Source organism: Stenella coeruleoalba (assembly GCF_951394435.1).
Source record: "Stenella coeruleoalba genome assembly, chromosome: 3".
NCBI classification, from domain to species: domain Eukaryota; kingdom Metazoa; phylum Chordata; class Mammalia; order Artiodactyla; family Delphinidae; genus Stenella; species Stenella coeruleoalba.
In genome coordinates, this window is record NC_137148.1 from 42,873,763 (window position 1) to 42,900,302 (window position 26,540).

Here is a 26,540-nt window from a genome sequence, read left to right on the forward strand (position 1 = left end):
TCTCTGAACTTTTTCAGATCCTGGCGAGTCTAATACAAGAGAGAATACATCCACAGTGGGTGGCTTTAGAGTTGGAAGGAGTTTTGGAAACAGAGGTAACCTGCTTATGATATCTTACAATCAAAACTTAAGTGACCCCAAGTTTTATAGTCTTTGAATTCTGTTTCCCTTTAATATACATAGAAAGTGTGTGCCTTTCCCAAGACTTTGTGGAGATCACAAGGGAGTGCTTTCACTTTCCTGGTCATAGTTTAGAGCAGCAGTTTATGCTGCTTTGGATGTGTCTGCTACTCTATTTCGCTTTTTTTTTTTTCTTTTTAATAGCCATGCTACTTGCTGCAACATCTCTTCAAATTGATTTACCCCACAGGTGAACCCCAGTTCTTTTCTACTATACTCATGACTTGCTTTCCCTGCTCCCACAAGCAAGAGATCTATCTTATACTTCCAAAGGTGAATCTGAGTCGCCATCTTTACTTGAGCAAAGAACCAGTAGAAGCTTTGAAATTACATTTTTTTCCATAAAAACTTTAAAAACTGTAAAGTAGAACTTAGGTAAGAGTTTAAGATCAAGACCAGTAGTGTGTAGGTGGAAGACTTTCTCAAGCATTTTGGAGACCCAGCACTTGACTTTTCTGGGAGAGGTGTATGGAGGGGAAGGGGCAATTGTAGAGGGCAGTAGAACGTAATCCTTTTCTGAACCAACTTCAAAGATTGCAAATATTTAAATGAATAAAATAACTCAAAATTCAAGTTTTGTGATATATAGTCTTTTTGTAGGGATTATCTTTATTTTGAAATTACATATCTGTTCAAGGAAAAAGTATCATCCAATCATATATTGAGGTCAAAGGGTACTTATTTTTTATATGCTAATTGGGTATTAAATTTCCAAGAGGTTTAATGCTGGAGGGTACATAGGTTTGTTGAACCTGAGATGTTAAATGACTTTATATGTAGACATTTTGCATATATATGTATTTTTAAATTTATTTTTTATTTATTTACTTTTGGCTGTGTTGGGTCTTCATTGCTGCGCAGGCTTTCTCTAGTTGCAGTGAGCGGGGATTACTCTATTGCGGAGCATGGGCTCTAGGCGTGCGGACTTCAGTAGTCGTGGCACGCGGGCTCAGGAATTGTGGTTCGCGGGCTCTAGAGCACCGGTTCAGTAGTGTGGCGCACAGGCTTAGTTGCTCCGCGGCATGTGGGATCTTCCCTGACCAGGGCTTGAACCCGTGTTCCCTGCATTGGCAGACGGATTCTTAACTACTGTGCCACCAGGGAAGTCCCTGCATATAAATTTAACATCTGTCAAACAGTAACTGATTGGTCTCTGTAGTACCAAAGCCATAATTTAATGTATTTTATTATTTAGGTTAGATACTAATTGATAGGCATTGCATATTGACATTAGTTTTTTGGTTTTTTTTTGCGACATGTGGGCCTCTCACTGTTGTGGCCCCTCCTGCTGCGGAGCACAGGCTCCAGACGCGCAGGCTCAGCGGCCATGGCTCACGGGCCCAGCCGCTCCGTGGCATGTGAGATGTTCCCTGACTGGGGCACGAACCCGTGTCCCCTGCATCAGCAGGAGGACTCTCAACCACTGCGCCACCAGGGAAGCCCTGACATTAGTTTTAACTTACATTATTCCCTGAGTATCTCTGCAGTAAAGATCATTTTATCAAGACTCAAATTTTTAAAATTTTATGAAATGTTTTGATGGATGCTTTTAAAATGAATTTTAGAGATATATCTATATGCTCCAGAGATGCATAAATCTGGAGATACAAGTTTTTATTAAATGAGAAATTTGAAAGCAGAGCTTGATGAAAGATTGTTTCTTTAAAATTTTATAAACAAAAAGAAGTTGGCAGAATTTCCTTGTTATTGAGAAGGGGAAAATTATTGAATATTGAATTATAATTTAGTTGTATTGTCCTCCAGCAGATGAAGAGATTACAAGTTAATTTATAAAGTTTAAAAAGTTTTTATATTTTGAATAGAAAGTACATAGTGGTTATAGTGATATATATACACACACACAGCCATGTACGTATAGAGGAATATGTGACATTTGAGGTAATATAAGATTGGCTGGTATTTTAATAAACTGACACAGGAAGAAGTTGTCATACAATGTGTATGAATTCTCATTCACTATTTATATATACAGTTGTATGTGGTTTATACTGTTTTAAAGGGGCATCAAGACTAGAAGTCCCTGTAAAGAGAGTGTTTCTTTGTTTCTATGTTTCTCTTTCTTTCTTTCTTCTACAAAGGTATAGGTAATTGTTGTTTTCAGAAATGTGCAAGTTTAATTTTATATTTTTTGTAGGTTTTTCAAATAACAAGTTTGAAGAAGGTGATAGCTCTGGTTTCTGGAGAGGTAAGTTCATTGTTTTTTGTAGTGACTTTAAGAATTTAGTGTCCAGAGTACATGCTAAAGAGAAACTAAGATTAATTATCTTAGTCTGTTCCAGTTCTATTTTATTTAAACCCATTTTATAAAGCAGCTATAGCCAGAGCCTTAACCAAGAGTTCAGCCATCCTAATTTGGCCTATTGTCACCTGCCTTAATTAATCTATAAAGTGCAACTTTTGAATGCTGTGCTTCCTTAAGAAAAAGAGGATAGTAGAAAGAGCAAGTCAAGAATCAGAATTTCAATAAAGATGTAAAAAAAAAAAAGAATAGCTAAAACAATTTCTGAAGGAAGATTAAAATGGGAGGAATTAATCTACCCAATTTCAAGATTTTGCAGTAATGATGGAGGGTAGATACATAGATCAATGGAATGGAATAGAGAACCCAGAAATAGACTGACATAAATACATTTTACTTGTTTTTGACAGCAGTGCAAAAGCTATCAAGGAAGAATAGACTTTTCAAAAAATGGTACTGAAACAGTTGGACATCCCTCAACAAAAACAAACAAAAAATGAACCTTAACCTAAACCTCCACACCTTACATAAAAATTAAGTCAAAGTGGATCATAATCTTAAATGTAAAAGCAGGACATTTTTAGAAAAAAAAATAGAAAATCTTTGGCATCTAGAACTAGGTGAATAATTCTTAGACTTGACACTGCAAGTATGATCAATAAAAGCAAAAACTGATAAATTGAATCTCATCAAAATGAGTTAAAAATGCTTCATAGAAGATCCTTTTAAGTGGATGAAAACTAAAATTACACAGTGGGAAAACATATGTGAAAATCCCATATGAGACAAATGACTTGTATCTATAATATACAAAGAACCCTCCAAACAACTTAAAAAAATCCAACTAGAAAATAGGCAGAAGACAGGAACAGACATTTCATGGAAGAGAATATACACATGGCAAAGAAGCACATGAAAAGATGCTCAACATCATTAGCCATTAGGGAAATGCAAATTAAGACCATAATGAGATATCAGAGAATAACTAAAATTAAAGTATAGTGACAACATCAAATGCTGGTGAGTACGTATAAAAATTATATCACATCACTGGTGGGAAAATAAAATGGTTTTAGCCACTCTGAAAAAAAAAAAACGAATCAGAATTCCAGTTTCATATATAAATATAGTTTGAGACATATAGGTCTTTACTCAGATTCATGAGACTGTGGATCACTGCTGAAATCAAAGACATTTCTGTCAAAGGTACTGACACTCTGGTTTGGAGGAATACAGAGAATGATGAGAATAGAGTAATGTTACCATAAGGTAGACTACAATAATTAACATTACTCTTCCAGGAGAGCCTGGTTGAGTAGATTTGGGTGAGGCCCTGGAACCTGTATTTAAAAAGCATCCCTGGTGACTCTGATGCCTCTTTTGTTTGGTAACCACTGATCTATGGAATCTTTATAACATAATACACTTTGGAGTTCCAAACTTTGTTTCATGTCCCTGCTCTGCTATCTGCTAGTTGAATAACATAGAGCGAGTTGCTTAATTTCTCGGAGCCACAATTTCCTCTTCTGTAGAATGGAGACCATTCATTTTGTAGCTTGTTAGGCACACTAAATGAGAATGTGTGTAAAAGCACGAAGCTTAGTCCCAGACACATTCATGGTAACCAGTAAATGTCATCTATCTTCATTAAATATTTGAAACTTGATCTTTTTTTTTTTTTTTTTTGAAACTTGATCTTAACTGTGATTCTCAAAATCAAAACCAAACCTAGACCTGATCACCTTAAAACCCTTTTGGAACATGGTGGGGTTTTAATATATCAGTTAAGACTGCTTCTCCAAACTACTCTGTCTCATTCTCCCTGCTTTTGTCTGCTTTTTCTCCTATCCTCTTTTAATGAAAACATATGTAACATACAACTAATATTTGAGAGAAGAAAAACATCACCATTTTTATCCTTTTCCATTTCTCCTTGTCCTAGTTTTCCAACTTTTAATTAGTATTCAAGATCATTTCTACTCACCAAAGACATTCCTTCCTCCCCAGTTGACTCTTTAGTGATGAGCCAGAGTGCTTTTGAGCACAAATTCCAATTTCTCACAACACTTGAGAGAACTTCTCTCCTCCAAAATGGTCTACTTTCTTCCTTTGATCTATTTACTTCTTTTTTTTTTTAACATCTTTATTGGAGTATAATTGCTTTACAATGGTGTGTTAGTTTCTGCTTTATAATAAAGTGAATCAGTTATACATATGTTCCCATATCTCTTCCCTCTTGTGTATCCCTCCCCGCCACCCTTCCTTTCCTTATTTACTTCTATTCTCAGTTTTAGTTCCCCTATACTAAAAAACTGTGTATATTCCTAAAAATTTCTTTCACTCTCACAGTTGTTGGCAAGCCCAGGAGCAGGTTTTGCTATCATTATAGAAGCTTTTTCTCTGCACACAGATGTATAGAGTGTTCTGTGGTTATTTTCTCTGCAATCTCATGTCCCATAGCTGGTATAGTATGGCGATAAGGAGCTCAGACACCTTGGATTTGAGACCCAGATGCTCCTCCTGTCAGTTGTATTATCTTAAAAAATTCTGCATTTCTTTTTCTTTGTTTATAATTTGAGGATAATACCCACCTCGTAAGGTTTTTGTGAGGACTTAAAAAGTTAAAACAGACTTCATTTAGAGCAGTGCCAGACAGATACTAAGTTCTATTTGTTGTTATTACTATTATTTTTATATAATTAATAGATTATAACTGATCTTGGAATCATCGTCTCATTTTTGTTTGCGCTTGGCTTTATTTTTTAAGCTACAGAAATAATTTTTTTAATTTTTAATTTTGAAATCATTTGACTCAAAAGAAGTTTCGAAAATAGTACAGAGGGTTTCCTCCACCCTTCTTCTTCTAATGTAATTGTACCCTTCACCCAACTGCTAATGTCATCAGCCTATTTTAATTCCCAGTGTGGTAAAAATAGCTTTGGGCTTGTTTTAGAACAGTTGGCCAAAGATTATATGAGACCTTTTTCTCCATGTCAGGCCCCAGATTAATTCATAGTTTTTTTTTTCTGTAAGGCAATAAATATTAGCTAACGTCATCATTATTCCAGAATTATTATTCTAAGTATCTTTCCAAAATTCTTTCTTTACTGTTCAGCACGCTTGTCATATTATATCTTGCTTCTAAGAAAGTTGTCTTGATGTTAGATGGCTCTTCAGGAATATTTGTCAGTTGTTGATGTCAGCTCAAATAGGAGCCTGCAACAAGAGCTCTGGGCCATTGTTTATTACAAAACAATATTAATTGAGTAGATTAGTACTTTTGCGCAGAAACTTATCTGATAGCTTCTAATCTGTTCAGCCATTTGTGTCATCACTGGGACCTAAAGTTCTCAGGTGCTAAACGTTAGTGATATGTACAAAGATCCCTTGAAACCATCTCGGTATTTCCCAAACATGGCTTTATTGGAATCTTCTAGAAAGCTTAAAGTTATTACTAAAAGTTGTAATTTTTTAATTTAGAAAAATCATCCATTCCTTGCTGTCACTCTACACGTTCAAAATAAACATCTCTGGGGGTGGGCTCTTTCCAACTTACTAATAATTTTTAGGCAGCCTTCAGTGTAGTGATCCTCATACCACTATTTAGAAACCCTGGTAATGTTACTTGATAATGTCACTAAAAACAGAAAACCAGGATATCCCCCAATTTCTCCATTAAGATGAATGGGAGAAAGTTTGCATATATTAAAAAAACACTGACATCTCAGATTTATTAAGAAAGGCAAGTTACAGAAATGATGACGTTATAAGAAGAACAGTCATGCATTTCTGAGATCCCCACTACTTAATGGTTAGATATTTCTGAAACTGTTTCTACTTAAACTGATATTTATGAAATTCTTATTTTTTGGCTGTGCTCAGAATTTGACAAATTATACGCTTAACATTTAATATTTAGATATATTAGGTGATTTCTATAGGGAATTGACTGAATAATGTCTTTGTATTTCTGTGGTTACAATTATTTTAAAAATTAAAATGTTCATATTTTAACTTATAAAGATTTTTATTTTTTCTTACTAATTTCTCTTGTGACAGTGCTATTCTTTAGATGCTACATTAATGTAAATACTAAAGTAATTATTTAGATGCTATTCACATGTTAAATTTTTATTCAAGAGTCTAATAATGACCGTGAAGATAATCAAACACGGAACAGAGGGTTTTCCAAGAGAGGCGGTAAGGACCATGTTTTGGAACAATTTGTACTTAAGACAGAGATACGAAACTGAAAACTACATTCCTTTTTATGGCTGAATACTACTATTCCATTGTATGTGTACTTTTTTTTTGTTTTTGCGGTATGCGGGCCTCTCACTGTTGTGGCCTCTCCTGTACTTTTTAAAATCCATTCATCTGTTGATGTACACTTGGGTTTCTTACTACTTTTGGCTGTTTTGAGTAATGCTTATGTGAACATTAATATACAGTTATCTGTTTGAGTCGCTGTTTTTGCATTTTTGGGGTATATGTCTAGAAGTGGAATTGCCAGGGAATGGGACTGTGGTAAGTTAAAATATGCCACAAAATCACTGCTCTTACCAAGAATCAGCCTTTTTTTTTTTTAACATCTTTATTGGAGTATAATTGCTTTACAGTGGTGTGTTAGTTTCTGTTTTATACAAAGTGAATCAGTTATACATATACATATACATATGTTCCCATATCTCTTCCCTCTTAGATCTCCCTCCCTCCCACCATCCCTATTGCACCCCTCTAGGTGGTCACAAAGCACCGAGCTGATCTCCCTGTGCTATACGGCTGCTTCCCACTAGCTATCTATTTTACGTTTGGTAGTGTATATATGTCCATGCCACTCTCTCACTTTGTCACAGCTTCCCCTTCCCCCTTCCCATATCCTCAAGTCCATTCTCTAGTAGGTCTGTGTCTTTCTTCCCGTCTTACCCCTAGTTTCTTCATGACCTTTTTATTTTTTCTTAGATTCCATATATATGTGTTAGCATACGGTATTTGTTTTTCTCTTTCTGACTTACTTCACTCTGTATGACAGACTCTAGGTCCATCCACGTCACTACAAATATCTCAATTTTGTTTCTTTTTATGGCTGAGTAATATTCCATTGTATATGTGTGCCACATCTTATTTTTTTGTTTATTTTTTCTTTTTTTTTTTTTTTTGCGGTACGCAGGCCTCTCACTGTTGTGGCCTCTCCCGTTGCGGAGCACAGGCTCCGGACCCGCAGGCTCAGCGGCCATGGCTCATGGGCCCAGCTGCTCGCGGCATGTGGGATCTTCCTGGACCGGGGCACGAACCCGTGTCCCCTGTATCGGCAGGCGGACTCTCAACCACTGTGCCATCAGGGAAGCCCTGTGCCACATCTTCTTTATCCATTCATCCAATGATGGACACTTAGGTTGCTTCCATGTCCTGGCTATTGTAAATAGAGCTGCAGTGAACATTTTGGTACATGACTCTTTTTGAATTACCGTTTTCTCAGGGTATATGCCCGGTAGTGGGATTGCCGGGTTGTATGGTAGTTCTATTTTTAGTTTTTTAAGGAACCTCCATACTGTTCTCCATAGTGGCTGTATCAATTTACATTCCCACCAACAGTGCAAGAGGGTTCCCTTTTCTCCACACCCTCTCCTGCATTCATTGTTTGTAGATTTTTTGATGATGGCCATTCTGACCGGTGTGAGATGATATCTCATTGTAGTTTTGATTTGCATTTCTCTAATGATTAATGATGTTGAGCATTCTTTCATGTGTTTGTTAGCAATCTGTATATCTTCTTTGGAGAAATGTCTATTTAGGTCTTCTGCCCATTTTTGGATTGGGTTTGTTTTCTTGTTATTGAGCTGCATGAGCTGCTTGTAAATCTTGAAGATTAATCCTTTGTCAGTTGCTTCATTTGCAAATATTTTCTCCCATTCTGAGGGTTGTCTTTTGGTCTTCTTTATGGTTTCCTTTGCTGTGCAAAAGCTTTCAAGTTTCATTAGGTCCCATTTGTTTATTTTTGTTTTTATTTCCACTGTAGGAGGTGGGTCAAAAAGGATCTTGCTGTGATTTATGTCATAGAGTGTTCTGCCTATGTTTTCCTCTAACAGTTTGATAGTGCCTGGCCTTAATTTAGGTCTTTAATCCATTTTGAGTTTATTTTTGTGTATGGTGTTAAAGTGTTCTAATTTCATTCTTTTACATGTAGCTGTCCAGTTTTCCCAGCACCACTTACTGAAGAGGCTGTCTTATCCACTGTGTATTCTTGCCTCCTTTATCAAAGATAAGGTGACCATATGTACGTGGGTTTATCTCTGGGCTTTCTATCCTGTTCCATTGATCTATATTTCTGTTTTTGTGCCAGTATTGTACTGTCTTGATTACTGTAGCTTTGTAGTATAGTCTGAAGTCAGGGAGCCTGATTCCTCCAGCTCCATTTTTCGTTCTCAAGATTGCTTTGGCTCTTCGGGGTCTTTTGTGTTTCCATACAAATTGTGAAATTTTTTGTTCTAGTTCTGTGAAAAATGCCAGTGGTAGTTTGATAGGGATTGCATTGAATCTGTAGATTGCTTTGGGTAGTAGAGTCATTTTCACAATGTTGATTCTTCCCATCCAAGAACATGGTATATCTCTCCATCTATTTGTATCATCTTCAATTTCTTTCATCCGTGTCTTATAATTTTCTGCATACAGGTCTTTTGTCTCCTTAGGTAGGTTTATTCCTAGATATTTTATTCTTTTTGTTGCAATGGTAAATGGGAGTGTTTTCTTAACTTCATTTTCAGATTTTTCATCATTAGTGTATAGGAATGCCAGAGATTTCTGTGCATTAATTTTGTATCCTGCTACTTTACCAAATTCATTGATTAGCTCTAGTAGTTGTCTGGTAGCATCTTTAGGATTCTCTACGTGTAGTATCATGTCATCTGCAAACAGTGACAGCTTTACTTCTTCTTTTCTGATTTGGATTCCTTTTATTTCCTTTTCTTCTCTGATTTCTGTGGCTAAAACTTCCAAAACGATGTTGAGTAATAGTGGTGAGAGTGGGCAACCTTTTCTTGTTCCTGATCTTAGTGGAAATGGTTTCAGTTTTTCACCACTGAGAATGATGTTGGCTGTGGGTTTCTCGTATATGGCCTTTATCATGTTGAGGAAAGTTCCCTCTATGCCTACTTTCTGGAGGGTTTTTATCACAAATGGGTGTTGAATTTTGTCGAAAGCTTTCTCTGCATCTATTGAGAGGATCCTATGGTTTTTCTCCTTCAGTTTGTTAATATGGTGTATCACGTTGATTGATTTGAGTATATTGAAGAATCCTTGCATTCCTGGAATAAACCCCACTTGATCATGGTGCATGATCCTTTTAATGTGCTGTTGGATTCTTTTTGCTAGTATTTTGTTGAGGATTTTTGCATCTATGTTCATCAGTTATATTGGCCTGTAGTTTTCTTTCTTTGTTACATCTTTGTCTGGTTTTGGTATCAGGGTGATGGTGGCCTTGTAGAATGAGTTTGGGAGTATTCCTCCCTCTGCTATATTTTGGAAAGTTTAAGAAGGATAGGTGTTAGGTCTTCTCTAAATGTTTGATAGAACTCACCTGTGAAGCCATCTGGTCTTGGGCTTTTGTTTGCTGGAAGATTTTTTTTTTTCTTTTTTTGCTGTACGTGGGCCTTTCACTGTTGTGGCCTCTCCTGTTGCGGAGCACAGGTTCCAGACACGCAGGCCCAGCGGCCATGGCTCATGGGTACCAGCCGCTCCGCGGCATGTGGGATCTTCCCGGACCAGGGCACGAACCCGTGTCCCCTGCATCGGCAGGTGGACTCTCACCCACTTCGACACCAGGGGAGCCCTGCTGGAAGATTTTTAATCACAGTTTTAATTTCAGTGCTTGTGATTGGTCTGTTCATATTTTCTGTTACTTCCTGGTTCAGTCTCGGTAGATTGTGCATTTCCAAGATTTTGTCCATTTCTTCCAGGTTGTCCATTTTATTGGCATACAGTTGCTTGTAGTAATCTCTCATGACCCTTTGTATTTCTGCAGTGTCAGTTGTTACTTCTTTTTCATTTGTAATTCTATTGATTTGAGTCTTCACCCTTTTTTTCTTGATGAGTCTGGATAATGTTTTATCAATTTTGTTTATCTTCTCAAAGAACCAGCTTTTAGTTTTATTGATCTTTGCTCTCGTTTCCTTCATATCTTTTTCATTTATTTCTGATCTGATCTTTATAATTTCTTTCCTTTTGCTAACTTTGGGTTTTTTTTGTTCTTCTTTCTCTAATTGCTTTAGGTGCAAGGTTAGGTTGTTTATTCGAGATGCTTCCTGTTTCTTAAGGTAGGATTGTATTGCTATAAACTTCCCTCTTAGAACTGCTTTTGCTGCCTCCCATAGGTTTTGGGTCGTCGTGTCTCCATTGTCATTTGTTTCTAGGTGTTTTTTGATTTCTTCTGTGATCACTTCGTTATTAAGTAGTGTATTGTTTAGCCTCCATGTGTTTGTATTTTTTACACATCTTTTCCTGTAATTGATATCTAGTCTCATAGCCTTGTGGTCAAAATCACTGCTCTTACCAAGAATCTGCCTTTTTTTAAAAAAAAGAAATGTTCCTTGGGTTGATGCAAGTCCTTGTTGAATTTTCAGTTTGGAAAATGTTAATTCTAACAGTTTTTTCAATTTTTTTTCTTCTTTGGAGTAGCAGCATTTGGAGTCCCTTACTTTGCCATTTTCATTGATATCAGTGATACATACCATTTAATAATTTTCATTTTGTTTGCTGGTGTATAGAAATACAATTAACTTTTGTATATTGAAGGTTCAGTAACCTCACTAAACTTATGGTAAGTACTTTTTCTTCCCATGGATTGTGGAAATACCCTGTTAATGGTGCAGTTGTGGCAACTTTTAGTGTTTTACAACTGTCATTTTTTCCTTTTAGTCATTTTTAGTTTTTACTCCCAAAGCAAGTAGCAGGTTTTTAAAATACTGTAGTATATCTATTTATACTAATGAAGTTGAACATTTATAGGTCACATACAGCGTTTCTTTTTAGTAACTATCTGTTAATGGCTTAAAATATTAAAGTCATTGAATTATGCAAGACTTGAATTAACTTGGCCACCATGTCCCCAGTATTTCTTTCTTGTTGTTTTGTGTTGTTTTTGCGTGTATGTTTTAATATTATAGGCTGTCAAGATGGAAATGATTCAGAAGCTTCAGGGTCATCCAGAAGAGGTGGAAGAGGTAGTTTCTGAGGTTGCTGTGGAGGGTTTGTTCTAGGAAGTCCAAGTTAGTGGTGGATTGCAAATAGTGTGTTCATTTATTACGAAAGAAATGATAAAAAATAATACTTATCATATAAGGTTGTTATGATGATTATATGAGAATAGTTAAGCATAGTGGTTGGTACATAATCACTTATATTGTATAAAATATTATTTTTTAGACACATGTAATTCCTTACAGTTAAGTGGGAATATATGAATCTTTTTAGCAGTGTGTGTGACTCATTTCTTTAATATTACATACTGTGAAGCATTTTAGAGCTTTGATAAAGATGGCTGACCTTACAAATAGGTGGCCTTCTCTATGGCTCTGTGTCCCATTATACCTCTTTTATACCAATGTGGCTTTCTACCTAAATTCTACCAGTCATCATTCCTTGGTGCTAAGGTATTGTTTTCTGAAGTCACTGTTGGAATGCATTTGTCACTTAACAGAGGAGGACAGAATAGTGGAAGCTAAAAACATAAATTGTAATAATGATTTAATAGATGTATAGTGGATTAGTGAATTGTCACTTTAAAAAAAGTGAAGGGATCTGGAGGGTTGCTGTTCAGGACTGATAAAGTTTGATTTGGGAACTGTGAGTGCAAGGGGTGCTTTTCCGGAGAATAAGCAGTGAGATTATGTAATGTGAAATTTCTGGGGGCAGTAACCATGCTGTTTTTCAGAGGTAATTTAACTTTTGCTTATATCATATTTTGGTGTAGTATTGACCCTAACTACTTTTATAAAATAATTTTAATAAAATAAAAATTTTAAGGAAGTAATTTGTAATTGAAGGAAATAATTTGTGGAGAAATTCTTTTGTGTGCTTCCTAGAAAAATACTGTAATTCCTGTTAAATTTAGATTATTTTATTCTTCATCTTTTTAACTTATGGCACCATAAGTTGATTTTTTTTCTTTGCTGCATGATTTAAAAGCTTCTTAAAAGTAACATAATCTAAATTTATTATCTGTAAATCTAGATAGCAAATATGAACAAGATGAGGGGACCCAGTGCACTGGTGGCATTTTTGGCTCTAGAAGATCAGCATTAACTGGTGTAGGTGAGAAATAGAATTTATTACTGAATATTAATCATTCACATTTGCTTTTATCTCTAGGATTAATAAACCTAATATATATGTTTAAGTGTACTAGATTGGCTCATGATTTTCTCTGCTTTTTAAATTTGTAGGCAAAAATACATGGACAGTTTTGCCTCCCTTACAAAGTTTGTGCTCTGTGAATTATTTCTTCTTTCTTATCTACCAGTTAATTTGAGTGATAAATTATACTTTTAATTGGAGGAAGGAAAATGAAGTTTGCTTTGATTTCAAAGAAAGGATTCTGAGTTAGGGGATTTGAGGAGAAAGTGAAAAAAAGGAACATAATTATTGACGAAAAATGTTGAAATGTGGATAAATAAACTGTGGTACTAAAAAGAAATGAGCTATTAAGGTATGAAAAGACATAGAGGAACCTTAAATATGTATTCCTGAGTGAAAGAAGCCAATCTGAAAAGGCTACATACTGTATGATTCCAGCTATATGAAATTCAGGAAAAGGCAAAACTATAAGAAGAAGGGTGAAAAAAATAGGTGGTTGCTAGGGGTTGGGGGAAGGGATGAATAGGCAGAGCACTGAGGATTTTTAGGGCAGTGAAGTTACTTTGTATGATACTGTAATGGTGGAGACATGCCATTATACATTTGTCCAAACATAAAGAATGTATAATACCAGGAGTGAACTGTAATGTAAATGATGGACTTTGGGTGATTATGATGTGTCAGTGTAGGTTCATCAATTGTAACAAATTACCTCTTTGGTGGAGGATGTTGATAATGGGGGGAGGCCATGCAGGTGTGGGGATAGGAGGTATATGGGACATCTCTGTACTTTCTGCTTAATTTTTCTGTGAACCTAAAACTGCCCTAAAAAAAATGAAGTCTTTAAACAAAATGTTCAAATGAGAAAAAGGTTTAAGTATAGAATTAAGAGATGGGTGGATTAAGGGACTAGAATCCTGAGTAATTACTCAGTATTTGAAAAGAAATAGCTATATGGTTTATGTGCTTGAGGAGGAGCTGTGATTTCTCTAAATCTTCTGTAAAACAATGCCTTACAGGTAAGGGTGACACTTATCAAAGCAGAAGTGGTAGTGGAAGTGGACGAGGTGAGTTCTTATCTGGTTTACCTGTAAGTGGTTAAAATTACTGTAATCGAAGCTTAATTTTTGAAGTTAAAGGTAACTGTTGCTGCTTTTATACACTTTGTGGAGTATGCAGTATGCATTTGCACAGCCAGTTTTGGGGAGTTGTTTACTACTACTCTTTAATCCAACAATTCTGTTATAGGAATTACATACTGTAGGTGTATTTGCTCAGTACATGTAAAAGTGTGTTCACTGCAGCTTCATTTATAATAAGTAAAAACTGAAAACCACCTAAAAACTCATCAGTCTGTTTAATAAATGATATAACCATAAAATGGGAGATACCATGCAGATGTTAAAGATTGAGATGTAATCTATATGTATAAATTCTTACTAAAATAATGTTTTTTCTTATGAGATAGTTATTTGGCTTGGCATAGGGGATAAAGAAAGTTCAGTATAGATGATTTTATACTATGAAAAAATTTTTCAGAGTTAAAAATATTTAAATGTCATATAAAAGTTGAAATGTTTTCCAGACTAGTAAAACCATAAAGCTTGTTTGATGTCTCTGAAAAATTCTTAGTGATCATTATTAGTCCCCACTTCCTTCCTTTGGATTCTTGGATTCTTCACTATAGAAAAAGATTATTAATGGCTAAACCGTATCTTCTACAAATGCTCAGATGTTGTTTGAAAAAGGATTTCAAGACCTATGGACATACAGGACAAGAAAATTAGCTCACATGTAAAGATGCTATATCTAGTTAGCCTTTCAAATCTAATGCAGTCCTTGTTCTTTTTTTGTGATAGTACCTGAAAGTGGCACAATAGATGACTTCTTGTCTAAAGATCAGAAAGATAGTGTATAGAAAGGAGTCAACACGGCAGACCTGACTGCTGTTCTTTGAAAGACCTGGCTTCTGAGAACTTGAATTTAGGGTTCTCACCACTCTTAACTGGTGTGAGTGGCTCACTGTGCCTAAACAGTTTGTACAACTGTGTGGTTTATGCTGAATACCTGCTTTTCTTCTGGGAGTCTGGAAGTTTGGTACATGCCAGGCAGAAGGTTCCTGCATTATCAGCACCTCATAAGAACCCTGGATATTGAACCTCTAATGGGCTTCTCTGGTAGACAGCATTTCCAACATGTTGTCACAACTTGTCCTGTGTGATACCAGTGGAAGAGACTCTTGAAAGCTTGGTTGCCTGGTTTTCTCTGGACTTTTCCCTGTACACCTTTTTCCTTTGCTGATTTTGCTCCCTATCCTTTCTATGTAATAAGTCACAGCCATGGTTATGACTATATTCTGAGTCCTAGCAAATCATAGAACCTATGGGTTGTAGTGGGGACATCCCAACAAAGATGGATTTTTAGTTCCTTTTAGAAAATACATTCTTTTGCTGAGGAATATAGGGATTAAGAAAGAGACATAACAGTTTAAATGAAAGAATACTAATATGTTATAACAGTGTAATCATAAAATCAGCATGTTGAATGCTAAGGAAACAAAATGTTCAGGGTTCTATTTATCTTAATTGTGTCAAGTATTATTTGTACGAAGGGACTTTATGCATTTTCAGAACTTTTTCTCTTTGAAGATAAGCAATGAAAAGAAAGATGTGCATAATCTTGTATCTTGACTGTATCTTGTGGATTTCTTTAATAGGTGGTTACAAAGGTTTAAATGAAGAAGTAATTACAGGCTCTGGAAAGAGTAAGTTTTACTTTAGATAAGGTATTTGATTTTTATAGTGAGCATTCTTTTACCCTTCGATTTTTAAGAACATTTATCTGTTTTTCGATTTGATTCCTTTTAAGATTCTTGGAAGTCAGAAGCTAAAGGAGGAGAAAGTGGTGACACTCAAGGTATATTAATTTTTGTGTGATCCACATGAGTGTATATTGCATTTTAATACAAATACAGAATATTTAAAAACAGAGGTAACTTTTTAAAATTTGAAGTGAAAACTTTAATGGTAAACATTGGGAATTACTACAGTATTTAAAATTTGAGTTTGTCAGTTTTTGTATGTTTTCCCTCTTATTTTTATTCTAGTCCTTGTAATGTAAATTTTCTTTTTAAATTCTAAGGACCAAAAGTGACCTACATACCACCTCCTCCACCTGAGGATGAGAACTCCATCTTTGCACATTATCAGACAGGCATAAACTTTGACAAATATGATGCTATTCTTGTAGAAGTATCTGGACATGATGTACCACCAGCAATTCTGGTCAGTGTAATAATTGTTTCTATAATGACTGTGTAGCAAACTTCGGTTTTTAAAAATTTAGTACATTTCTTTAAGTTGGTATTAAAGAATACAAAAATTTCATCTTATTCTCTAATGTCTTAGGTTGGAAATTTAGAACCATGACTACCATCTACATTAGAATTAATTGCTATGTTGAAAGGGAGGGTACTATATTTCCTCCCCACCTCCCAAAACCAGGATGAGAACTTTATTTAAATTCACTAAAAAGGATACTTTTCCTAGAGATCAAGATTTCTGCTTCCTAAGTGTGTGAGAAAGTGTGTCTTAGGGGAGTGGTTTTCTAAGGAGTGGGGGAGCCCAGAGTCCCTTGTTGGTAATGAACCATTTTTACTGATTAGAGTTATTTGTATCTCACAGGTTTTAAGGGGACAGAAAAGAGTTTCTAGAACCACTGTCTATACGGAATATTCCTTAATTCTATCAAGTAATAACATACAGGTTCTCGATACTACTTTTGAGTGGGGGCATATTTGTAAAGTTAACATAGTATATAAAGTGGAATTAACAACTTGAAACTAATTCAAATAGAATATGTTTATGGAATGACCTGTATATGATATATGGAATTTAATCACTGCCACCTGCTTTTTTTTAGACTTTTGAAGAAGCTAATCTTTGTCAGACACTGAATAGCAACATTGCTAAAGCTGGTTATACTAAGCTTACTCCTGTGCAAAAATACAGTATTCCTATTATACTAGGAGGAAGAGATTTGATGGCTTGTGCTCAGACAGGGTCTGGAAAGACTGTAAGTCACTTCCCTGCATGTATTCTGCCCCATATTCAAACTGCTACTTTTTGAACTTTGGTTCTTCCCAAGTGAAGATTTCAGTGAACTGTCATAAATATTCATGTGTGTTTGCTTCTGATTTCTGGTTTTATTGAGGTTTGTGTGCTTCTGAAGAAAGAATTTTGAACTATTTCCAGAGTACTTCATAGATTTTTAATCTCTAAGTGTGGTCAGCTTTTTCTGTGCAACATAGTATCTAAAACAAAATGATTGAGGGTCAAAGCACCAAAGTTTATAAGCCACAGAGAAAGGTAAAAAATAATTTATGTAATACAGCTGATACAGTTTTGGAGTCAAGAGAATGAGAAATAGCTGTAGGTATTATACCTGTTCCTTAGTATGAAGTGACCTCCGGTTATGCTAATTCTAAAAGAACTCTGATGGGACCAGGTTGGTCTTAGGACTAAACTGTGGGGTTTGTCTATTAAATAGGGTTCCATGAGATGAGTATTAAAGACTGTCATTTCCAGGATGATAGACTCTTGGTTCATACTGTATTAGTCTTAAAAAACTTCCATAGTAGAGTTGAAGGGAAAATAAGTGAGTTGTATAATACAGCAGCTGTTGTGTGACTTAAATGTGGTTTTGAAGGTAGATTTTAGTGTCTTATTTGTTTAATGAGAAAACTATAGCACAAAGTTTCTTGCCACATGTAACTTTAATAAGGGTGATATGTTTAGTAATCCAAATGAATGATTCCCCAAGTTTTGCTCTGCTTGTGGACCACTTTTGTCATGCATTCTGATAATTTTATTCCTACCCCAAAAGGAGTCATTTAGAATGAATGCTGCATGCTGCATTAACCTCTAAAAATAAGTTTATTTAGAATCTATGGCTGTGCTTTTTAAAAAAAGAACAAAAGATATTTTCATAGGGTAGATTAACTATCAGACATTTTATATTGTATAATATGAGCATGAAGACCTAAATGTTAAAAACTCGTGGAAATAAAAATAGTTTTCCTTTCTCATCTTAAATTTACCAAAAAGATGAAAGAAGAAGCTAAAGGATATGAAGACATGAGGAATAGGTTGCCATAGGGAGAAGGATGATGCACTATACATTTGTAATTTATGGAATTTAACTTCTAGGCAGCTTTTCTCTTGCCAATTTTGGCTCATATGATGCGTGATGGAGTAACTGCCAGTCGTTTTAAAGAGCTGCAGGAACCAGAGTGTATTATTGTCGCACCAACCCGAGAATTGATCAGTCAGATCTATTTGGAAGCCAGAAAATTTTCTTTTGGGTAAGTACATCTAGAATGCCACTCACAAACAAGTTTTTCTTTAGAGAATTTTCTTACTTATTTTGGGAAGAACACAGTGCATGAATAAGAATGCACTCATGTAATTGATTGAAGTTTCCTTTTTCATAATCTTGTTTATGGAATCTCTTTATTTTAAAAAGAAACATTCTTATTAAAAATTAGATGATAATAGAAATAGATAAGACAATAGTGAACATATTGGTGTGTCTTCTGGTAGTTTTTAAATGTATGTTTAAAAAATGAACTTAGGGTGTTCCTAATAATTTTCTGTTCTTTACACGTAACTTAATAAAATGGATAACTGCTTATTTAACAACCAGACCTAATTTTTAATGACTTTAAGATTGCCCATGTGTATGTATTTTATTTCTCTATTTTGGGGGATTTAGGTTGTTTCTAATTTGGAGCTACTATAAATAAAAATAATTCTTGCTGTAATGAACAGCTTGCTATATAAATTTTTTCTACTTTTATGTTTTAAGTATTTTCTTAGAGATTTTTATAAATTTAATGTTAAAGAATATGGACTTATTTTAAAGCTTGCCTTCTACCAGCAGTATATGAGAATGCCAATTTCACTACACACTTTGCCAGTATTTGGTATTAGTTATTTGTTGCTGCTTACCTTAAAACATAGTTGCTCAAAACAATAAATATTATCGGGCTTCCCTGGTGGCGCAGTGGTTGAGAGTCTGCCAATGCAGGGGACACGGGTTCGTGCCCTGGTCTGGGAAGATCCCACATGCCGCAGAGCGGCTGGGCCCGTGAGCCATGGCCGCTGAGCCTGCGCGTCCAGAGCCTGTGCTCCGCATCGGGAGAGGCCACAACAGTGAGAGGCTCGCGTACTGTAAAAACAAACAAACAAAACAAAACAAAAAAACAATAAATATTATCTTACAGTTTCTGAGGGTTAGGAATTGCGGAACAGTTTAGCTGGGTGTTTCTGACTTGGGATCACTTATGAGGTTGCAGACAAGATGTCAGCTAGGATTGCAGTCATCTGAAGGTTTGACTGGATCTCTGTGTAAGGATGCTTGATTGTCCTTAGGAAATGACAACTGGCTTCCCTTAGATTGAGTGGTCAATGAGAAAGAGCAAGGAGGAGGTTGCTATGACTTTTATAAAACAGTTGCAGTCACTTTGGCCATATTCTGTTAGTTACTAAGCAAGTCAGTAAGTCTATCCCATACTCAGGACTGGCTATATATTTTGCTAGAACTAGTGCAAAATGAAAATGCAGGGTCCGTTGTTAAAAAATTATGAATTTTAAGCAGCAAATATAGAACATTAAACCAAGCACAGGGCTCTTCTAAGCTTGGGACCCTGTATGACTGCACGGGTTGTACACCTATGAAGCCAGCCTTGTACACACCTATAGGGGAGCAGAGTTAGGATCTATATTTAAAGGAAGGAGTATTGAAGAATTTATGTACATATTTTAAAACCACCACAGGTATCTTCATTTTTTTTTCATTTATTTGGTTATTGAGAGGTTGAACGCTTTATACATTTTCTTTTGTGAATTATGTATTATCTACCAGTTTATCTATTGGGATATTAGTGTTTTTCTTTACAATTTTTTAGAGTTTTCTCTGTATAGAAGCATAACCTTTTATTTTGTATAAATCAGTTTATTTAAATGAGAGTAGAAAAAATTAAAATTATTAAAATCCCTTTAATGTCAAGTTTGACAGATCTTTTGGAAAAAGTAGGTGTACATTGCTTATATCAGTGTTTATTTCTTGCTTATCCCCATGTAGTATGTTGCTCTTCAGTCTTTTAATTTTACTTTTTTTTTAAAGCTTTTCCAGTAAATTTTTTAAAATTTTTACTTATTTATTTTATTTTTGGCTGTGTTGGGTCTTCGTTGCTGTGCGCGGGCTTTCTGTAGTTGTGGCGAGCGGGGGCTACTCTTTGTTGTGGTGTGTGGGCTTCTTATCGTGGTGGCTTCTCTTTTTGCGGAGCACGGGCTCCAGGTGCGCAGGCTCCAGTAGTTGTGGTGCGTGGGCTCTGGAGCGCAGGCTCAGTAGTTGTGCCGCATGGGCTTAGTTGCTCTGTGGCCTGTGGGATCTTCCTGGACCAGGGCTCAAACCCATGTCCTCTGCATTGGTAGGCAGGTTCTTAACCACTGCGCTACCAGGGACGTCCCAACTTCAGGCTTTTAAATCACGTAAAAGATAACAGTTTTCTTTTTTAAAAAACGAAAGCATATGTATGATAAATTCAGATAATTATGCACAAAATGAATATTAGTACATGGATATTTGTTGGAACATTTTTGTGGCAAAAAACTGAAAAGTATCAATGTTTATCTTTAATTCTCCTCTTCAGAGTTTACACACTATTAACAGTTTATGTGAAATAGCTGGTGCACATGTATGCACTTTAATTCTCTCAACAAATGGTGGCATACTAAGCTTGTTGTCACCCTGTTTTTTAAAAGTTGTGTATGTTGGAGCTATTGTTTACTCTAGAACTGTACTCCTTTTTATGAATGCACAGTATTTCTTTGTATGGGTGGGCTATAATTTTAAGTCTTTTATTGTTAGACAATTAGATAGGTTTCAATCTTTTGATACTAAAAATAATGTTAGTAGTGAATATTATTTTACAGTCATCTTTACCCATGTGTGGGGACACATCTGAAGGGAAAATTCCTAGATGTGAATTTATTGGGAAAAAGATATGTTTTAAAATTTTAATAGAGATTAAAATTGTGAAAGGTGTTGTATCAGTTTATCCTCCTGAATGCCAGTTTCCCTATGCCCTGGATAACATGGTATTATCACACTTGAGGGAAAATGTTGTTAGTCTTCATTTATTTTGCTTTTAAAAGTAATGTTGAACTTAAAGTGTTTAAAAACCTTTGTATTTTCTGTGAACCATTTGTTCATGTTTTTGGCTTATTGCGTGAGTGTTGGTCATGTTTATCATTGTTTTTGAAGAGCCCTTTATCAGACAGGTTGCAAATATTTTTTTCTCACAGCTTTTCAGCTTCTTTCTGGGAAGAATTTAATTTTTTTAAAATTATGTTGAATGTATTAGCTTTTCCTTTATGGATTTCATTTTACATCTTGTTAGAAACAAATGGCTAATTTTCAAGTAACTAGAAAGTGGCATTTACTTTTATTGTTAATAGGACTTGTGTAAGAGCTGTTGCTATATATGGGGGAACCCAGTTGGGGCATTCCATTCGACAAATAGTACAAGGCTGTAATATATTATGTGCTACTCCTGGGAGACTGATGGATATCATACGTAAAGAAAAGGTAGGCTCTAGAGGGATAACAAAGTTGTGGTATTGATTAATAATTTTTTTTGTTTGGGGAAGAGAGAGATTGGTATAAAGATACATATATTTATTACAGCACCATTTATATATTAGGCCCCCATCAGATGCTTTGAATGCATTCTCATATAAATCTTAAAATAATGAAAATAGGAGGTAAATAGTATTTTCCATTTTATACTTGGGAAAACAAGCTTAGTGAGATTATGTAATTTATTTTAAACCTCTCAGTTAGCTCTAGTAAGTGATAGAGCTAGGGTTAGAATCTGGATCTGATTCCAGAATCTATATCCTATACCCCACTACACCGGGAGAGAAATGTAATAAGTGGTTTTATCTAGTTTCATATATGTCTTGATGAAATAAATTTTTTTTCCTGAAAGAAAGCCTTTGTGGCATCAGAATTTTGTCTTCTGTTTTAGGTGTGGGAGTGATTATTATCCAGGACTATTAATTTTCTGTCTTCAGAAAGAGATTTTAGGGCTATGTGTTTCTTTTTGGTATTCACATACCACAGTATTACATCTCTGTATCAATATTTTCAGTTCACTTTCATGACTCTGATTTGCTTTTTTAAGGCCCTTCTCTAAAGGGATTGTTCAAAACATGCTGTTTCTGCATAAAGGGACTTTTCTTAGGATACTTATTAAGAGTATCCAGAGAAATCCACCTTGATTAAACATCTTCCCTGGGGTACCAAAATAACTTGTTTTCTTTTTGCAAATGTGTGTCTGTTTTTAGCACTAAGTATCCATGATAGGTTAGAAAAGTTTCCCAGTTGTTCCTGAGTGATTAGAGAATGGGGGATGTATTAAGGGTTTAAAGGAGTTAGAAATAAGTTTAGCAGTTACAAGACATTTGAATATGTCATGCTGTTAAGCAATTTTATTTTTTACATTGAAGAGTCTGACTTTATCAGATAATATAGTCTAGATCTGTGCTGTCCAATACAGTAGTCACTAGCTACATGTGGCTATTTAAATGTCAAAGTGATATAAAATTAAAAATTCATTTCTTCAGGCACACTAGCTACATTTCAGGTGCTTATAGCTGCATGTGGCTACTGGCTAACAGTGAAGATACAGAATTTTTAAGTAATTACAGAAAGGTGTATTGTGTAGTACTGATCTAGATGTTTTGGTTTCTTTCTTATAAAATGTTTTATAACATAAGGCAAAATTGAGAACTGAAATAAACACTGGTAGTATTACCTAAACATAACAGTTCTCTTTGTTGTATGCATTTATTTCTAATCTTCATCCTTAAGAATATATTAATAGTTGGAGTTGTAGAGAATATTTTAGTTTAATACATTAACTAGTATGCATTCTCTGCCCTCACCCTTGAAAATATCCTTAAAGATTGGTCTCAGACAAGTCAAATATATAGTTTTGGATGAAGCTGATCGCATGCTGGATATGGGTTTTGGACCAGAAATGAAGAAGTTAATTTCCTGCCCAGGAATGCCATCAAAGGAACAGCGTCAGACCCTTATGTTTAGCGCAACTTTTCCAGAAGAAATTCAAAGGTAAATTTTTTCTTCTTAAAAGTAGTTGCTATGTACTTGATGCTTTTATAGCAGGAGAAATACTGTGAATATCTTATTTTTGAGAGATTTACTTCATTTAATCCTAAATTTAAGATTGTAACGTACGTAGTTTAGAAGTATTTCCAGGAAGTTTACCCTATTTTTCATTGTTTCTTACCTTAATTCCTGGCTTTACATTAGCATCACATTTTATTAAAGTCTGTGTGTGTGTGTGTGTGTGTGTGTGTGAGAGAGAGAGAGAGAGAGAGAGAGAGGGAGGGAGGGAGGGAGGGAGAGAGGGAGGGAGAGGGAGAGCGAGCGAGCGAGCACATGAGTGCAACACCTAGCTAGGATTTAATAAGTGCTTACTAAATGAAATTATTTTTATTGTTGTGCCTTCTCCTCAAACCAAATAATAGAGCTTGGGGGAATTGTGCTTGTGTTGGAAAATTTATATACCAATTTCCGCAGATATTTGAGTATCATACCACGTACTCTGTGGTCTGTGAGTTCTGAGATTAGGATGACACATTCCTGCTAGAGTGGTGACTCTACCTCCTGCCTGCTGATCCCTTGGCCACAGGGAACCTGAAATGCCCATGCAGCAGCTCTAGCTTACAGTTCAGTAAGACTCTTCCTGTTTTCTCTGGTGGAACCATTCTCTCTTTGGGAACCAAGACCTCCAAAACTGCAGAACCTATACTTGTAGTGGGGGTAGGAAGCACAGATTTCCCATGTGGGTCACTGGAAGTGATGGATGGTATGTGGACCACCCTTGCTTGTATCTCTTGGTTCACAGACCCATGTACCACATGAAGATCTTTGATTCCTACTGAAAGATATTCCATCCTCATAAAGAATCACTTCCAAGCTGTCCCTTTAGCTGTTCTTTCAGTGGACAGTTCCAGATTGTCAGGCTGGCAACTTCTGGGTGTTGTGATATGATATGGACCCCATGGTTGTGCACCTGCTGCAATACCACCTTTGCTGAAAGTGGATCCCCTGGTCTGATAGAATGTTACGTGGGGTCAAACACTATCAATTTGTATTACTTATTAGATGATTTTAAAAGCCTTTGTATAAAGTTAAAAAGAGCTCTTTACTGAGGAAAAAGTCTAAATCGTAATAAAGCATTTGGCCAGTTGCCAGGATTTTTTTCTTTCTTAGTGGTACATAAAAGAATAGTTTCTTATATTTAAATGGTGTCTTAAATTTGAAATGGGGTATCTACATTCCCATCATCATCATAGGTAATTAATACTAGGTGGGTAAATACCTACCTAATTAGCAGGTAATATTCCTGCTGCCTATCTATTTTTTTTTCAACAAAATAATTTTATTTCTGGGACTTCCCTGGTGGCACAGTGGTTAAGAATCCACCTGCCAATGCAGGGGACATGGGTTCGAGCCCTGGTCCGAGAAGGTCCCACATGTTGCGGGGCAACTAAGCCCGTGCGTCACAACTACTGAGCCTGTGCTCTAGAGCCCGCGAGCCACAACTACTGAGCCCACGTGCCACAACTACTGAAGCCCGAGCACCTAGAGCCTGTGCTCCGCAACAAGAGAAGCAACTGCAATGAGAAGCCTGCGCACCGCAACAAAGAGTAGCCCCCGCTCGCCGCAACTAGGGAAAGCCCGCACGCAGCAATGAAGACCCAACACAGCCAACAATAAATAAATAAAATTTTTTAAAATTTATTTTTATTTACTTATTTCCTAACACGTGGCAAACATATACATCCAGTACGTACTTATCTTGGACATTTATTCACAGATGACTTCCAAACTACAACTGTCTTGATATTTAAGCAGGAACTAAAAGTTATCTTAGTTGATATGAAAGATGCTTTTAGATGGATAACAGTATGGATATATTGCATTGGTCACAGCAGAATTTGATTGATTAGTTCTATAAATTTAAAGCTTGGAAAAGTTACTACTTTTGCATCTAATGCTTTCAGACGAATAGGATGCAGCAATATCAACTTGTATTCCAGAGAAATTTCCTTAGTTTTTCTGGTGATGGAACCACTTATCCCCATCTGTTGGTATTGTGCAGGCAGATTCACATGGTGGTGGTAAAGCATCCACAATGGCTTTGGCAGCATCAGTATCACACTGGAAGGGGATCTCAAACACTGTGGTATTCATGCAACTGATTCCTTTTCCATCAGTTTTCTAAGTCACTAATGCTCTCCAGTAGTCATGAGTGCTTTTAATAATATCAACTGCAAAGTCCTTATCTTTAAATTCTGAGTTGAAAGCAAACTGGTTCTCAGGTTTTCCATCAGGAACCTTGTACCTTCTAAACCAGTCCACAGTAGCTTCCAGGTAGCCAGGTTTCAGCCGCTTGACATCATTAATATCATTATAATTGGCTGCATCAGGATCATCCACATTAATGGCAATGACTTTCCAGTCAGTTTCCCCTTCATCGATCATAGCCAGTATGCCCAGAACTTTCACCCTGATTATTTCCCCTCTTGCACATACCTTGCTTCCAATTTCACACACATCAGTTGGATCATTGTCACCACAGCAGCTGGTGTGTTCACAATTGTGTCCTGGGTCTTCCCAAGTCTGAGGGATGGCACCATAGTTCCAGATATATCCTTTATAAGGGAACAAATTTGCAACATAACGGAGTTTTCCTTTTTTCACATCTTGTTTAATTGGGTTTAAAGGATCCTTTGTAGCAATCTCCCATTTTTGCATTCGACCAGCGTGGTACTTCAACCACCATGTGGAACACATCCTTATCTGCATAAATTGGAATATCATGAAATGGAGATATATATTGTCCTTTTTCATTTTTGAGGAAGACTCAGTACTCGAGGGTGAAGGGTGTGGCGTGCTCCTCGCTGCTGAAGCCGCTCATGATGCTGGAGACCAGCCGCCGCTGCTGCTACAAAGCCACTCTATTTTTTTTTTTTAATTTTAATTTTTTTTTTTTTGGCTGTTGCTGCACGTGGGGCTTTCTCTAGTTGTGGCGAGTGGGGCTACTCTTTGTTGTGGTGTGCGGGCTTCTCATTGTGGTGGCCTCTCTTGTTGTGGAGCATGGGCTCTAGGTGCGCGGGCTCAGTAGTTGAAGCATGCAGGCTCTAGAGCACAGGCTCTGTAGTTGTGGCGCACCGACTTAGTTGCTCCACAGCATGTGGGATCTTCCTGGACCAGGGGTTGAACCTGTATGCCCTGCATTGGCAGGCAGATTCTTAACCACTGCGCCACCAGGGAAGTCCCATCTATTTTTTTAATTTACCCTGAAATAGGAAAGTGTTTGGCCAGATATTGGCCAGCCCAAATGACTAATGTATACTACCGTCAGTCAGTAATATTTGTTGAGGACTTTTTATGAGCCATATTTGATTATAAGCCCTGGGGCTATATGATAAATAGGATAGAGTTCCTGACCTTGAGTTGTTTATATTCTTGAGTTCTTGATGACTTCTCAGTTGCTTTACTGTCTGCATTTAAATGTTACAAGTTGCCTATTATTCTGTCTAAAGTCCACTTTTTTCATTCTACATATTCACTGAACCATTGAAGCATC

General features: G+C 36.2%; 1 protein-coding gene and 1 pseudogene across 7 annotated transcripts in view; one reads left to right on the forward strand and one right to left on the reverse strand.

Annotated features, from left to right (window-relative positions):
• Positions 1-26,540, forward strand: part of DDX4 (DEAD-box helicase 4) — a 69,100-nt gene that overhangs the window by 30,055 nt on the left and 12,505 nt on the right. For 4 of the 6 annotated variants that reach the window (XM_079916777.1, XM_079916778.1, XM_079916779.1 and 1 more), the window contains 13 exons: positions 18-95; positions 2,336-2,386; positions 6,581-6,640; positions 11,602-11,658; positions 12,668-12,748; positions 13,810-13,857; positions 15,507-15,554; positions 15,659-15,706; positions 15,932-16,074; positions 16,712-16,864; positions 17,998-18,152; positions 21,313-21,442; positions 22,824-22,990. In XM_079916777.1, the coding sequence (XP_079772903.1) occupies positions 18-95; positions 2,336-2,386; positions 6,581-6,640; positions 11,602-11,658; positions 12,668-12,748; positions 13,810-13,857; positions 15,507-15,554; positions 15,659-15,706; positions 15,932-16,074; positions 16,712-16,864; positions 17,998-18,152; positions 21,313-21,442; positions 22,824-22,990 (1,219 nt within the window). The remainder of the gene's footprint in view (positions 1-17; positions 96-2,335; positions 2,387-6,580; positions 6,641-11,601; positions 11,659-12,667; positions 12,749-13,809; positions 13,858-15,506; positions 15,555-15,658; positions 15,707-15,931; positions 16,075-16,711; positions 16,865-17,997; positions 18,153-21,312; positions 21,443-22,823; positions 22,991-26,540) is intronic. The other 2 variants (XM_079916781.1, XM_079916782.1) reach the window with 2 other exon arrangements.
• Positions 24,998-26,334, reverse strand: LOC307184396 (inorganic pyrophosphatase-like; annotated as a pseudogene). The gene has a single exon. The product of its transcript is annotated as an inorganic pyrophosphatase-like (transcript).